General features: G+C 53.8%; 1 protein-coding gene across 1 annotated transcript; it reads left to right on the top strand.

The window, feature by feature from the left end:
* The first annotated feature begins 1,056 nt into the window (after positions 1-1,056).
* IP6K3 (inositol hexakisphosphate kinase 3) lies at positions 1,057-14,581 on the top strand. The gene is made up of 6 exons (XM_064399196.1): positions 1,057-1,516; positions 4,913-5,257; positions 8,908-9,088; positions 10,870-11,042; positions 11,656-11,831; positions 13,176-14,581. Exons 1-6 carry the CDS (start codon positions 1,420-1,422, stop codon positions 13,626-13,628), a joined length of 1,425 nt encoding a protein of 474 aa, XP_064255266.1. The 5' UTR covers positions 1,057-1,419; the 3' UTR covers positions 13,629-14,581.
* The last annotated feature ends 958 nt before the right edge of the window (positions 14,582-15,539 follow it).

The raw sequence follows: 15,539 nt of genomic DNA, 5'->3' as shown, positions 1-15,539 counted from the left end.
TTCCATCTCCTCTCCAGGCTGGAGCAGCCCCATTCCATGCCAGACTGGGCTGGGAATTGTGGCAGTTTTCCTGGGAGAAGCAGGTTCTGCCCCCTGCCCTGCTCCCCTCCCAGCCCCCACTGCCCAGCAGAGCTGCTGAGGGCCCTTTCCCACTTTGTTGCAAAATAAATTTTTGTAATGAACCACATTTCTATAAATAACTCAGCCACTGGAGCTGCTGCATCCCCTCCCTGACAGGGAGGCAAACGTGGCCCAGCGAGGGCTCTGAAATGAGCCCAGCTCTTCATCTTTTCCTTTCCTGCTTCCATTTAAAGCCCTTCCCATGGGATGTTTTTCCTGCTGCTGACACGACAGCTGATTCTGCACCTTATTGATGGGCACGGAGTCAGGGCACGGGGCCAGTTCTCCTGGAAAGATCCAGGGGAGCTGGGAAGCCAGGCCTTGGCAATCTGGGTCTTTCTTTCATCCTGTCTTTCATGTCAGCCTGGTGAGGCCCCTGCCCTCACCATGAGTTTGATCCCTCTGCTTGGCCTGAGCCTGGTTTCTGCCCTCCAGTCAGTGGGAATTTCCACATCCACCACTCCCTATCCCAGCTGTGAGGTTTTCTTCCCCAGCATTTCCCCCACGGCATCCCTGGGGGGCCAGGCCTGGGCATGGCTGTGCTGAAGTCCCCAAATTCCTGCTGGGGCCTGGGGGTGAGAGTGGGCACCGTCCCCTCCTTGTCCCGGCTGCTGCCCAGGCCCAGTGCTCCTTGTGATTCCCTAAAAACCACGTGGATCCCGTTTCTTTGGGGTGCAGGGCTGCCAGGAGCCCTTGGCACTCTCTGTACCGCACAGCAAGGCCTGGGGGACATGCTGTCCTTGAGGATGGCTGCAGGGGACAGTGTGGCCCTGGCAGGAAGCTCCCTGGGACTTTTCCATTCCCATCACGGCTCCCAGCTCTGACGTGTCTCTTTTCCCCTTGGCAGGGCTGGAGCTCTGGATGCACTCATCTCCTTGCCCAGCTTTGGGCAAGCTCTAACCTTCCCCTGCTTTGCCCACACCCTTCCTTTGCCACAAAGGGGATTTGGTGTCCCCCAGCCCTGTCACCTCCCCATGCCTCTCCTCCCGCAGCTCCCTGGGCTGTTCTTCCCGGTGGTTCAGGATCTCCATCCCTCTCCCAGTGTCACTCTGCAGGGAGGTGACGAACCCGAGCTGAGGGGGGAGTTCCGTGGAAAACAGATGGACAAATCCCCAGTTGTTTTCCTGGAGAGCCGATTTCCCAAGGCAGCCGGGGCGCGCGGCCGGCTCCTCTCGTTCCGTTCCCAGCCCTCGCACGCGGCTCTTTCCCTGTCCCAGCCAGGCTGTCCCTGCCTAGCACAGCCCCCTGGAATGTCAGCTGGACATTCCGGGCTCCTGCCAGCGCCGACGCAGTCGGGCCATGCCCAAATGTTCCCTCATTCCTCGCTCTGGAGCTGCAGCGAGAAGCAGCGAGAAGGCCGGCCCAGGCAGCCCCCGGCGCACACCTGCAGCCCCAGGTGAGCTCGGGGCTGGATCCGCGGCCAGGAGGGACGGGGCAGGATGGGCACGGCCTTGGGTGTTGGCAGGGAATGGGAGCAGCAGGGACAGGCGGCTCTTGGGGCTGGTGGGAGTCTCTGCAGGGACCCTGCAGCCGGTGGCTCTCGGTTCTCCATCGGGGAATGGAATGGCTGGGAAGCGTTGGGCTGGAGGAGGGGAGGGAGGTGCTGTGGAAGGCGGAAAGTGGGCAGGGGGGTGAGGGAAGCTGTGCCCTTTGCTGCAGAGTGTGGTGGCACTGCGTCTGTGCTGGCACCGCGTCCCTGGTGGCACTGTGTCCCTGGTGGCATTGTGTCTGTGCTGGCACTGGGTCCATGGTGGCACCGTGTCCATGGTGGCACTGGGTCCTCTGGTGTTACTGGGTCTGTGGTGGCACTGGGTCCCTGGTGGCATAGTGTCTGTGCTGGCACTGGGTCGATGGTGGCACCGTGTCCATGGTGGCACTGGGTCTGTGCTGGCACTGGGTCGATGGTGGCACCGTGTCCATGGTGGCACTGGGTCCTCTGGTGTTCCTGGGTCTGTGGTGGCACTGGGTCCTCTGGTGTTCCTGGGTCTGTGGTGGCACTGGGTCCCTGGTGGCACCGAGTCCATGGTGGCACCGTGTCCAGGGTGGCACTGGGTCCCTGGTTGCACTGGGTCCTGGTAGCATTATGCCTGTGGTGGCACTGGGTCCCTTGTGGCATTGTGCCTGTGCTGGCAGTGGGTCCTGGTGGCACTGTGTCTGTGGTGGCACCGTGTCCATGGTGGGGCTGGTGTGGCTCCAGGTGAGCTCCAGCACCGTGAGCTGTGCACGCACAGATCTCAGCCACGAGCTTTTCTTGCCTTCAATGAAGCAAAGAATCTGCAGTGCAGTGCTTGGACCCAGCTCTGGAGCTCTGGGAGGCTCCAGGAGCAGGGAGGTGGCCACGAGGGGTGACACTGAGAGCACAGAGCTCTTGTGTTTAGACAGATTTTGCATTTTAGTATTCCTGGGGGTTTCTGCCACCAGGACCCAGCTTGGCCTGGCTGTGCATTCCCCTGGGGCCACAGGAGTCCTGGTTGGGATGGGATGGGATGGGATGGGATGGGATGGGATGGGATGGGATGGGATCCATGGGATGGATGGGATGGATGGGATGGGATGGAGTAGGTGCCACTCAAAGATTAGAGAATTGAACCTGCCCAGTTCCTTTTGGCTCAGTTTGGGGTTGAGATAAACAATCTGTTTCACTGAGACTCCTTTGACATTTGGCCCTGCCTGGGAGCAGGGTGGGAGGTGACAGTGCCAGGGGAGCAGTGCTGTCCCCAGCACTGGGGCAGACTCACCCAGCTCCAGCCCTGCCAGGAGCAGGGACACCTTCCATGGCTTCTCCAAAGCCCCATTCCTTTCCTGGAGAATGGAATATTTCTCTTCTATGCAGAGGAATGTTCTCCATATCCTCCTTCCCCGATATTTCCTGGCTCACTTCCACCTGCAGCACCTGAGCTGCTTTTGCTTTAGCTGGGGGAAAAACGCTGACAGATTCTGGTTTTTCTTGGAGGGTCTTGATTTATCTGTAATTCCGTGTATTTTTAGTGACGTGAATATCTCCTGGCATTTGCGATACCTTGAGCCACTGGAAGTGATTTATTTCCAGTGTCTTGTTTCAGGGGAGCTCAGTGTTCACAGGAACATTTATCTGCTCCGAATGGATGAGCTGCTTCCCAGCAGAAACTCCCAGAAAAGAACCTCCTTCTCCTACTGCAAATCCCGCTCCGAGTTTTGCTTGGGAGAAAACATTCGGGAGCTTTAGCAAATTGTGGATGTTTTTTCCCCAATGTTAAGGTTGCCAGAGCTGTCAGGGGGTTGTGGCAGCTGAGTCTGAGCCTTGGACTGTCTCAGAAGCAGGAAAGGATTTAAGTCGTGTTGTTCCCTGCTCCAAAGAGGTGTTATGACAAATCCGCTTGCTTTTGGCTTTTCTCCTTCTTTTTAAGGATGAGAGGAAGGGGGGGGGCAAAGCCACACAAAACAAACCACAACAAACCCGCGGCTCCCGAGGCAGAAAATCCTCTTTAAAAATTGCCGCAACTTAACAAAATGCTTTTATTAACGCCCAGGAAAGCTCCGAGGAGCCGCTTTCTTCCCGGCTGGAAAGCGCTCGGCTCGGGGGCCTGCCTTTGTTCCTCCGGGAAAGGTAATTGTAGAGCAGGAATTCCTCTCCGAGGAGGAATAATGGGAGGGGAAAAACACCACCCTGGGGGAGATAAAGGAGCGTTCGGAGGTGGGAGCGGCTCTTCAGCCCGCTCCATCCCACTGCTCCAGGCGGGGAGCAGAGCAGGCACCTGCGCCAGGTGCTTTTCCCTCGGGGGTTAAACCCAGCAGGGGAGATTCGAGCATCCTGAGTTGGAAGGGACCCAGAAGGATCCAGCTCCGGAGCTCGGGATCCTTCCTGCAGGATGAAAGCCCTTCCAGCAGAGCTCTGCCCGCCATGGAAGCTGCAGGTGCCTCCCGGAGGTGCCACCACCCCTCTGCTGTGCCCTGCTCCTGCACAGGGAGGGGTGACAGCGCTGCCCGGGTCACACCTGTCCCGTGGGGCTGGCAGGGGTGGAGCTGCTCACCTGGCAGCACATCCTGGGGGCTTTCCTGGCAGAACTGGGGCTTGGAAAGGCATCCTTGTCCCTGCACTGGGGCTCTGCTGGCAAAAATGGGCTGCAAAGCTCCCCCCTGCAGGTTGTGCTGATGCTGGAGCAATCAGGAGAAAGGGGCTGTGCTGCCATGGGCCCATCCTCAAATGATGATTTGAATAATTTTTTTCCCATCCCTGTGAGTCTGGGATGTGGAGTGTCCACCTCTGGTCCTTTTTGTCATCCTTGGTGCCTGTGGGATTCAATCCCTGATGTCCACGAGGCGTCCAGGGTGTCCTGTGAGGGATGGAGAAGGAGCAGGTGCTGCTGGGTGCTGCTGCTGGGGATGCAGCACAGATGTGCTCCGTGATTTTCCACATTGCTGCTTTAGAGCTGAGACGTGTTGCTGTCAGAACCAAGAGGAATTTCTGGAATCAGGGGGAGTCCCTGGGGATTTGCAGGGGCTTTGCAGCAACGCTGCTGTGCAGGGAATGTCCAAGGGAAGGCCTGGGACCACCCTAGCATGGCCTGTGGGGCAAACTGGGGGTGTTCCACAGCACCAATGGTGTTAATCCCTGATCCTGCTGCCTTGATGAGGTCACTGCTTTAATTCACAGCTCTTCTGATCGCTGTCTCTTGTCCCCAGCAGATCAAAACTGGGACTCTCTGTGCCAGGCTGGGGCTCCCTGCCAGCCCCTGGGCACTGACACACCTCATCCCGCCCAGCTGCTGGGTGACCCTTCTCCTCTAACTCCTTGATTCTCCCTGTTTTGCAGATCCCATTAGTGAAAGGAGGAAAACCCAGCGTGGGGGAAACACCAGAGTGGGTGAAAACCAGCCCAGCCCTGCCCGTGCCAGCCCGTGTCTGCCAGCTCCGTGTGCTGCTGCTGCTGCTGCAGGGTCTGCAGCCCCCTGGGCTGTGCCTGGCACCATGGTGGGGCAGAGCCCTGCCGAGCCCAGGGCTGCTGTGCTCCTGCAGCCCTTCGTGCACCAGGTGGGCGGCCACACCAGCATGCTGACCTACGACGAGCACACCGTCTGCAAGCCCCTGGTGTCGCAGGAGCTCAGCTTCTACGAGTCCCTGCCCCTGGCCATGAGGCAGTTCACGCCTCAGTACAAAGGTAAGGGGAGTGCAGAGCTCTCAGCTCCCTAAAAAGCACCCCCAGCTGCTGCAGGTGAGGCCTTTCCAGGCACAGAGGGTTTTCCTGCCTGTCCCTCTGCTTGCTGCCCCATCCCTGGATATCTCAGCCCCTGGAAAGCAGCACTGCGAGAGCATTTTTTAAAGACATCCTCCCTCCCTTCTCTTCCTTATTCCTTCAGTACTTTCTGCTTTTACTGCCAGACTTGTGCTGCTCATAAAGCTCCTGACCCTGGCTTTTGGGGGAGGCGAGAAGCTCGCTTGTCACGTAAAAACTTAAAATATCTCTTGGTCCTTCGGCGTTACAGCAAAGAGCTCAGTCAGCCACGGCTCCAGTGTGCTTCCAGCCCAATCTCTCCCTTTCCCAGAAAGTCAGGGGCCTCTGCAGATTTATGGGACAATATTAAAAAGATACTTAAAGGAGAAAAGTTTCCTCTGAGCAGTTTCCTCTGGCAGGAGCCGGGCTCTGCAGCACTGGGGCCTCGCTGATAAAGCTGTTAAACAGTCCCAGTTTAACCAGTCCAGGGTGCCCTGGTTATTCAAACCTTTGTGTCTTTTCTTCTCCTATTTCAAATCCCAGAGAATTTTATGATGAGGGGTAATTAAAAAGCAATTCTCCACTCTGGCATTGGGCTCAGAGGTTTGTTCCTCTCCTGGCTGTCCCAGCCCTGCTGCCAGGCAATCAAAGAGGTGGAAGGCTTTCCTGTGAGGATGATGAGGGGGATGATCCTGGTGGCTCCATCCCCCACCCACACGTATCCATATACCTCATCTCTATTTCTGGGCTGTGGGAACGGCCCTGGGACCATTATGTAATGGTGACATTCTGTGCAATGGTGACATTCTGTGCAATGGTGACATTCTGTATAACGATGACATTCTCCACAATGGGGATCAAATATCACCCAAGCCTCACCCCGAGCCCGTGGCTTTTCCTGCTCACCTCACCCATATCAGGCACTTTGGCGACCTTGGGACCAACTTTTACCCCCTGTGAAGGCTCTGCCTGTCCCAGTTGAGCTCGCAGGGGGATGCTGGGCTTGTTTTCCAGCCCAGTTCTGCTCAGGTTCCCAGCGCCCTGGGCCGTAGATGAATGCGCTTGTAAACACAAAAATAAACCCACGAGGGCAGAGTTACAGAATGAAACCTCCTGAGAGCCTCTGGGATGCCACCAGCGTGGTGACAGCACCCAGAAATACCCTCTGGCTCCGGGCTGGTGGCGGCAGGAGGGGCACTGGGGTGTCAGTGACACCAGAGGCCAGCACAGACGGGCACCCAAAGGCTTTGCAGAGATGTTTGCCCACCGCAGCAAAGGAGGAGCTCTGGGGGATGTCTGCCACACACAGGTCATGGCAGGACACCTGCAAACCCCCGTGGAATCCCCCCAGAAGACAAAAAACACTTTCCAGGCTGAGCTGTAGGTTTTTTGAGGGCTGAATTTCCAGCTGGGAGGAGGGAGAGGATCGCATTTCCCTTCCAATTTAACGCTTGGTTCTTGCCTTTGAAAATCTCCCCATTAATTTTCATATTAATGGCTGATATTTAACAACTCTTACTTTCACGCTATATAGAAGTTTTTTGGGGCCAGCCCGTCAGCACTATGCAAATGAGCACAGCCCTGCTGACTGCAGGCAGGAACTGGGACAGTTTTTAAGGTTATGGTGTTTGCAATCGAAGGCTCTGGTCGCCTCCCCGTGACTTTTTAAAATGAAAAAGGCTTTGATTTAGGCAAAAGAGACACTGGCATTTTTTTTTTTTTTCTATGCCTACATCCCCTGAAAATGTGAAGCAGTCATCCAGGCTCAGAGGAGATTTGTTTGCTCTCAGAAATATGGATTTTTTAAGAATAGGACTCAGGGAAAATGTAATGCCGGAGCCTGAGCAAGGTGGAACTCCCTGAGCTCACCACAGAGGGCTGGGAGGGCTAAAAATATTCCTTTTCCCCCTAAGGAAGGTTTGCAGCCCCTCAGCTCCCTTGGCAGAGCAGCCTGGGTAGATTTCCCCCCCATTTCTGTGTCATGTCAGCCCGTTTAACCCAGCCTGTTCACAACAATGCTGATTGTGCAGCAGAAGGGACCAGGAATGGCTGAGCTGAGGGAAGAGCACCCAAAGCCAAGTTTTGGGGTGCAGGGATGGGCACCCCAACCCAGCGGGGTGGCTGAGGGACCGTTCAGGTGGGGAAAGCCCTGCGGCAGCAGAGCCCAGCAGGCACAGGAGGCAGAGCCTCTGCTCGGGGTTTGCTCACTGCAGTCACACTCGGAACGGAGAGAAGGGGCTTTGCACCTTTATTTGCGTTGGCACCTTTGCTTGGGAGAGCAGAGCTGTTTGTTAAGCTGCTGAGATCATCTCCCCACACGCCCGGCAGGCCCGGTGAGGATGCCCTGGGCACAGCTGGGTCCAGCCCAGCTCTCCCTGTCCCCAGCTGGGCTCTTTCCAGCGCTGCTTTTGCCCTGTCCCTGGTCCCTGCCCTCTCTGGGAGCTGGCAGCTCCCTGAGCCCCAAATCACAGAATGAACCAGGTTGGAAAAGACCTTTGAGACCACCAAATCCAACCCATGACCTAACCTAACACCTCCTCGTCACCGAGTGCCACATCCAGCCTTTTTCAAACACATCCAGGCACAGTGACTCCACCCTGGGCAGTGCCTAATCACTGTTTCACTGAATAATTTTTTATTTTTTGAAATATTTAAGCTAAACTTCCCGTGGTGCAGCTTAAGGCTGTGCTCTAAGAAGGCCCCCGGAGCGTGGGGAGGCCCGGGGAGCCGTGGCGGAGCTGCGGGAGCGGGCTGGCGTTATCAGCCTTTCCCAGAAAGGTCAGAGCCGGCGGCAGTGCCACCCGTGGCCATTCCTGCGCTGTCACTTGAGACGCGCAGACAGCCGGCCCCGTGCCAGGGATGGGCTAAATCCGTGCTGGAGCGGCTGGCATTTGAGCCCTGTGATTCCTGTCAGAGTCAGGGAAAATTGCAATGTTCAAATGCAGAATGGTGTTTTAAGCACTCAGGGTGGGAAAAAATAACCTCGGGTCGCAGTCATGGTCCCTGCGGGGCGCAAGCACGGGGCGTGTGACACTCCAGCCCCCCATGGGATGTCTGGGTGCTGGCCTTGGCGCTGGGGGAAGGACACGGCCGTGACAATGTGTGGGCAGCACTGCCAGCCCATGGCCACATCCCTGCCCTGCTCCTGGGGCTCTCCAGCTAAAAGGAGCAGTTGGCACGCTGGGTGTCCTTGGAAAATGCCTTGTCCCCAACCCTCCCTCTGCTTCCTGCCAATGAAAAGTGTTTCCAGCCTTGTGGTGTCTTTAAAAAGCACTGAAATCTGTTGTGATAAATGAGCTGGGAGCTCCTGATCCGAAGCAGGGGGCTTTTCTGGGTCACCTGGGGCACAGCAGGGCTCAGAGGGGTGGGAACAAAGGAATGTGGGGTCAGAGGAGGCAGGTTTCAAACTGAGCCTTAAGAGGGGGAACCCTTGAAAATCCTGAGAGTATTTTCCAGGGTCTCAGCCTAATGATGCTTTATTGGGCTTGAAATCAGAGTGGGATCAGTGAAAGGCCACCAAAACACGAGGTGGTGGCCAGGCCTCCGTGATACCCCACGGGCTCATCTCTGTCTCCTTTGTTTTCCCCTCTGTCCAGGCATTGTGTCCGTGCACCTCAAGAAGGACAGCATGGGCAACCTGACCCTGATTGCCAGCCCTGGCCTGGGCCAGCCGGACAGCTGCGGCCGCCTGGACAGCGCCGGAGGGGACCCCGCGGTCACCCTGTGGCACAAGTGCAAGTGGAGCCACACCCAGGTCACCAAGACCTTCAAAGACAGGTGAGGGTCCGTCACCCCCTGCAGTCCTCCTGGCTGGCATCTGCAACTTGGGTGGGATGGGTTGGGATGGGTTTGGGATGGGTTTGGTTTATGGGTTTGGGATGGGTTGGGATGGGTTTGGTTTATGGGTTTGGGATGGGTTTGGGATGGGTTTGAGATGGGTTTGAGATGGGTTTGGGATGGGTTTGAGATGGGTTTGGGATGGGTTTGGGATGGATTTGGGATGGGTTTGGGATGGGTTTGGGAGGGGCTTGGGATGGGTTTGGGATGGGTTTGGGATGGGTTTGGGATGGGTTTGGGATGGGTTTGGGATGGGTTGGGATGGGTTTGGTTTATGGGTTTGGGATGGGTTTGGGATGGGTTTGGGAGGGGCTTGGGATGGGTTTGGGATGGGTTTGGGATGGGTTTGGGATGGGTTTGAGATGGGTTTGGTTTATGGGTTTGGGATGGGTTTGGGATGGGTTTGGGATGGGTTTGGGATGGGCTTGGGATGGGTTTGGGATGGGTTTGAGATGGGTTTGGGATGGGTTTGGTTTATGGGTTTGGGATGGGCTTGGGATGGGTTTGGGATGGGCTTGGGATGGGTTTGGGATGGGTTTGGGATGGGTTTGGGATGGGTTTGGGATGGGTTTGGGATGGGTTGGGATGGGTTTGGTTTATGGGTTTGGGATGGGTTTGGGATGGGTTTGGGAGGGGCTTGGGATGGGTTTGGGATGGGCTTGGGATGGGTTTGAGATGGGTTTGAGATGGGTTTGAGATGGGTTTGAGATGGGTTTGGTTTATGGGTTTGGGATGGGCTTGGGATGGGTTTGGGATGGGTTTGAGTTGGATTTGGGATGGGTTTGAGATGGGTTTGGGATGGGTTTGGTGGTCCAGCTGTGGGTTTAGGGCAAAAGGACCCAGCCAAGGTGAAGAGCAGCAGAGCCGTGCCCTGTGTGTGATTCTGCTCTTCCCTGGTGTGGGGACAGAGTAAGGTGGATCTGGGATGTTGTTGTTCAAATATCTGCCTCAAATTCTGCTCTAAACCCCATTCCTTGGAGCACAGCAGGCTCCAGGAGAGGAGAGGCCATAGGAGAACAGTCACTGAGCATGGAATGTCCCTTTGCTGGCAGCAGAGGGGCTTCAGTCCATCCCATCCCATCCCATCCCATCCCATCCCATCCCATCCCATCCCATCCCATCCCATGCCATCCCATCCCATCCCAGGGGAGAGCTCTCCCAGGAAGGCACCCAGTGCTCCCAGCACCTCTGCCTTCATCCCAAACCGGTTCAGAGCAGCCCTGGGCCACCCAGGACTGGAGGTGGAATATCCCTGCTGCCTTTGGAGTGATGGGAGTGGTGGAGTTGGGATGAGCAAGACCAAGGAATGGCCCCCCAAGAAGAACAAATCTTCTCATCACTCCCTTCCTTGGAGGCAGCCCTTCCAAATTGGGAATCATTCCCATTGTTGGACCATTTTCCTGTGCTGTGCCCATTAGGTGGATAAATAAAGTCCCTGGCAGCTGGGGCTGTGAACGGCTTTTCAAGGGAGCCAGCACACTTTAAATTATAATGAAAAAAAGTATTGGCAGGGAGCAATAGCTGGCTTTCTGAAAATTACTGTTATGGAGTAACAAAGGATCTCTGCAGGTTGGATATGATCAATATGGTTCCTTTGAGAGTCCCTGAAAATCCACCTTATCAAGTTTGAGACTCTACAGGAAAAGAAAAAAAAATAGGGAAGAGCATATTCTCCTCTGGAGCTTATAAACCTGACATGTCCCTTTGTGTGCTTTGTCTAGCTGCCCTGGCAAGATGCTTTTGAGGACAGACCTTCAGTACCACACAGATTCCCTTTTGGAGGATGCAAATGGGAAGCAGGCAGAAAGGAAGAGCTACAACCCCTGGGGACTGCACTGTCACCGGCAGCACCTGAACCGCATGTCCTCCAAGCACAACGAGAACAAACTCCATCGTATCCTTTCTCCTCTCTCCCCTCCAGCACAGTCCTGGCTGCAGAGAACAGCTGGGAACCAGCGTAGGGTTTATTGCATCCCCTCCTCTGCACAGACTCTGGGAAAATAAGGAATATTCTCTGTTATCCTCCACAAAAAAAAAAAGAGAGAAAGAAGAAAAAAACCCATTTCCCATAAAGAGTTCTCAGCAGAAGTCAAAGATCCCCTTGGCATACATTTAAAAACACAACTATACAGGAATTAGCAGCTGCCTCGCCTTTTATTTTCCTATTACACTTCATTACCCAGCAGTCATGTGAGTAATAGAGTTTAACAACTTCCCCCACCCACTGGAGCGAGCTCAGCACCTAGGGAAGGTGTCAGAGTGACAGCCCAGGGCTACGGTGTCACTGGAGAATGGAGCTGTTGGGGCTTTAATTGGTAGGGCTGTAGTACAGTAAATTAACTGGAATTGGCAGCGAGAGGCCCATAGCAATGACACGTCAGAGAAATTGGCTGAGAAAGTCTCATTACAGTTGTGAGCTGTTATGGAGAGTGTCAGCAGTTGCTTTGATTTAAGGCCTCTTTCAATTAGAATTTAAAAGTATTGGGTTTCCCTTAACTCACGCTCAGAGTTTCTCCTGCTGGAAAACGTGGTGTCCAAGTACAGCTATCCCTGCATCCTGGACCTGAAGATGGGCACGAGGCAGCACGGGGATGACGCCTCAGAGGAGAAGAAAGCCCGGCACATCAAGAAGTGTGAGCAGAGCACCTCGGCGTCGCTGGGCGTGCGCATCTGTGGGATGCAGGTAACGCCTCCAGCCCCTCAGGGTCTTGGTTCCCCCCGTGGCTCCTCGCTTGGAACCAAGCTGGATTCTCCAGGGGTTCTTGGCTGGTGTGAATTGAAGCGGTTTTATTTTTTCCCTCTCAAACACGGGTTGTAAAAAGTGGCCACTTGTGGGAATCTTTAAAATCAGAGGGTTTTGGGAAAGATGCAAAAGGCAAGCCTCAGAAACAGCAGAACTGAGAAGTAGCCTTAAGATTTGTCACCACAAAAGTTATATAAGAAGTAGAAATTGAGGACAAATAGAACAATGGTCTGTTTATTAACACTTGGATAGAATCAGAAAAGTATATCTAGCAAGGTATTAGGAAGAAACCCTCTGATTTTAAGGATTCCCACAGCCACTCAGCTGTGTCCTCTCAGAGAGGGTGTCAAATATGGCACATTTAGGGTGATCCTTTCTCTGTGCCACGGCCACCAGTGTGAGCAGCTGGAACCCTTCACCCCATCTGAGAAGCTGCTTTTACACACAGCTTCCTGCTCAGCTCTTGGTTGCTGCATGAAAAAACCCCAAAAGCACCACATTGCCCCACTTGTGCTTTCACTGAGCTGTGAGAGCCAGGGGTTCATTTTGAATTAAATTTTTCCTGCTGGAAATCCTTATCCTTCCTCCTGGAAACCCAAACCACACGTTTCTCTCACTCACTGTTCTCACCCAGGTTTCAAAACACTGCCTGAAGGATAATGAGAATAGAATATAAATCAAAATATATAAAGTCAAAACCCATGTCCTTTTCTGGCATCTTTGTATGGGCAGAGCTGAACTTCAGCAGTCATATTGATCCTTGGAGTGGCTACCTAGAACAGAGGCTAGACAGAGTTAGGAGAATAAAGTAGGTATTTATTAAAATTAATAGATACACCTTGAGCAGTCAAAAGCCTCCCAGAGGCTACACCTGAGATGGAAGATGGTCACAAGTTTTTCAGACAGATATAAGTTTGGTCTATTTGCATATTAGGGGTTAATTCTCCAATTAGAGCTTCAGGTAATGAAGTCATATACCACCAGTTCGCTCATCCCCAACTCACTTTTGTTTACACTTTGCTTTGTTTATACTTTGTTTATCCTTTGCTGAGGGCCTGTAGGGTGTCCTTGGGTTCCAGGCCCAGAGGAATTGTTTTGTCTGACCAAAGTGTGTCAGTGTCCAGTGTTAACTACCAAAGCAGTTACATGAAGTTTAGAGTTAGACAATAATGCAGCACAGGATTTGAAAAATATAAAGGCTAAAATCTTTATGTCTAAAGCATCATTCGTGAATCCCTCACAACTCAGGACGATTTGATGGATTATTCCTCTGTTCCCTCCCAGGTTTACCAGGCAGACACCGGCCATTTCCTGTGCAAAGACAAATACTATGGGAGGAAGCTCTCCCCGGAGGGATTCCGGCAGACCCTGCGGCAGTTCCTGTGCAACGGGAACCAGCTGAGGAGCGACCTGCTGGAGCCCATCATCCTGCGGCTCAAGGCGCTGCTGGCGGTCATCAGGAAGCAAAGCTCCTACAGGTTCTACTCCAGCTCCCTCCTCATCATTTACGACGGGCAGGAGCACAAGGAGAGCGTGGATCAACACCTCTCCTTCCCAAAAACTCACGGCACGAACCCCTCCAGGGTGGATGTGAGGATGATAGACTTTGCCCACACCACCTTCAAAGGCTCCAAGAGCAACCCCAACCCCACCCCGTACGATGGGCCGGACCACGGCTACATTTTTGGCTTGGAGAACCTCATCAAAATCCTTCAGAGCCTGTTGGAAGGGAAGTGAGAATTTCTGTGATTTCCTAATGACTGATAGCCCTGAAAATCCCACCTGGGGTCGGCTGTGTGGGACCCTCCAGCTGCTGGGTGTGGCAGGGAACGAGCACGGATCAGTCGGGAAGTGCTGAAAATTTTCCGTGTGCCGTCACTGAACTGAAGCGTGGAAAGCAGAGAGCTGGAAGAATTTGCTCTCTCTGCCATCCATCAGAAGATTTATTTTCCTTTCTGGTTTTACTGCTGTCCTTGATTTATTTGTGAGCCAAAGAAAGCATTACTTGGGAAGAGTCTTAATGATAAACCAGGAGATGCTCGCCCCGCAGCCGAGCGGGAGGAGGGGGTTTGAGGCAGGAATGAACAGATGGAGCTTCCATTCGGAGCTTCCCTTCCTGCTCCTGCTCAGGTGGGAGGGAAAAACACCCTCCAACATTCCCAGTGCCCCTAGTTGGGATTCTCTGTACACGTCTTCAGACCAAGAGTTGCACCTCACCAAGCTTTAACATCCCTGTGGGGTTATAACAGGGAATTTTCCACGGATTTTCTAGGAAAGAGGCTCCACTGGGGCTGGAAGTGTGGGAGTGTGATGACTCCGTCAGGTATCAGCCACAAAAAACATTCACATCAAGGGATTTTTGCTTAAAAAAAAAAAAAAAAAAGGAAAAACAGTGTGAGATTGGGTCAGGGACTGGACGTCAAAGGTCACCCAGAAATTCTTTGATACAAATACTCTGTGTGTGTGTGCGTGTGTGTGTGCGCATGTGTGTTTGAAGGAGACAGTAACAAAAGACTCTAAAAATAATGTTTACAGCTTTTGTGGACAGATTTTATTATGATGATGGAACAAACACAATTCCTTCCTGCATGGTGTGGGAAATCTGAAGGAGAAGTCCTTGCACAAGGAATAGAGCTACAGAACTCCACTACTGGGGAGAGGGGATAGAAATAAAATTGCGGAAGTAACTCCCACCGTTGTCCATCTCTTTTTCCCCTCCTGCAGCATCCTTGAGGTACATTTATCCTTTGTTTAAGCCCATCATTTTTTAAGAGAGCTGTTATTGCCACGGGTTTAAACACCAGATCCCAAGGGAGACGCTTCACTTGGATTTACAGCAGAAAGCTGGGGGAGCTGCTGCAATTTATAGCAGGAAAATTTAAGACATCTGGCCCAGTTGTGTGTTTTGCTTGGCCCGGAGTCCACCTGGGAAGACTCTTGTTCACAGTGTTGGGTTATTGCTTGACCACAAACTGTAAAAAAAAAAGCCACAAACACTCAACTTCAGTAGAGGTTGAGCCACAGATTGTCCTGGCTCACAGCAGAAGTCTGCGATAAGACTTTGTGGCTTTGTGGAGGAGTTTGTACAGAGCCACCTGAGCATTCTCAGGGTGCAGGGATGGATGAGAAGAGTCTGGGTGTGACACCACAGCCAGAGCGCCTCCTTGGGCAGCCCCTCACTCTCCATTGCTGCACAGAAAACAACTCGTTGGCTGAATAATTAGAAAAATCTCCATGTGCTCTGTCTTTTCACCCCTCGTACACCTGCACAGTGTCCTAGGGAAGTTGGATGGGGTTCGGAGCAGCCTGGGATAGTGGGAGGCGTCCCTGCCATGGCAGGGGGTGGGATGAGATGGGATTTCAACTCAAACCATCGTAAATCCTGTGAGGAGTGGCTGAGGGAGCTGGGAAGGGAATGGAGCCCCAGGAGGGGCTGAGGGAGATGGGGAAGGGAATGGAGCCCCAGGAGGGGCTGAGGGAGATGGGGAAGGGTCTGGAGACCCAGGAGGGGCTGAGGGAGCTGGGAAGGGAATGGAGCCCCAGGAGGGGCTGAGGGAGCTGGGAAAGGGTCTGGAACATCAGGAGAGGCTGAGGGAGAAGGGAAGGGTCTGGAACACCAGGATGGGCTGAGGGAGCTGGGAAAGGGTC

The sequence above is a fragment of the Passer domesticus genome, chromosome 25, assembly GCF_036417665.1.
Source record: "Passer domesticus isolate bPasDom1 chromosome 25, bPasDom1.hap1, whole genome shotgun sequence".
Classification (NCBI taxonomy): Eukaryota; Metazoa; Chordata; class Aves; order Passeriformes; family Passeridae; genus Passer; species Passer domesticus.
The sequence above is the reverse complement of the archived record's forward strand: the minus strand, read 5'-3'. Positions and strand labels throughout refer to the sequence as shown.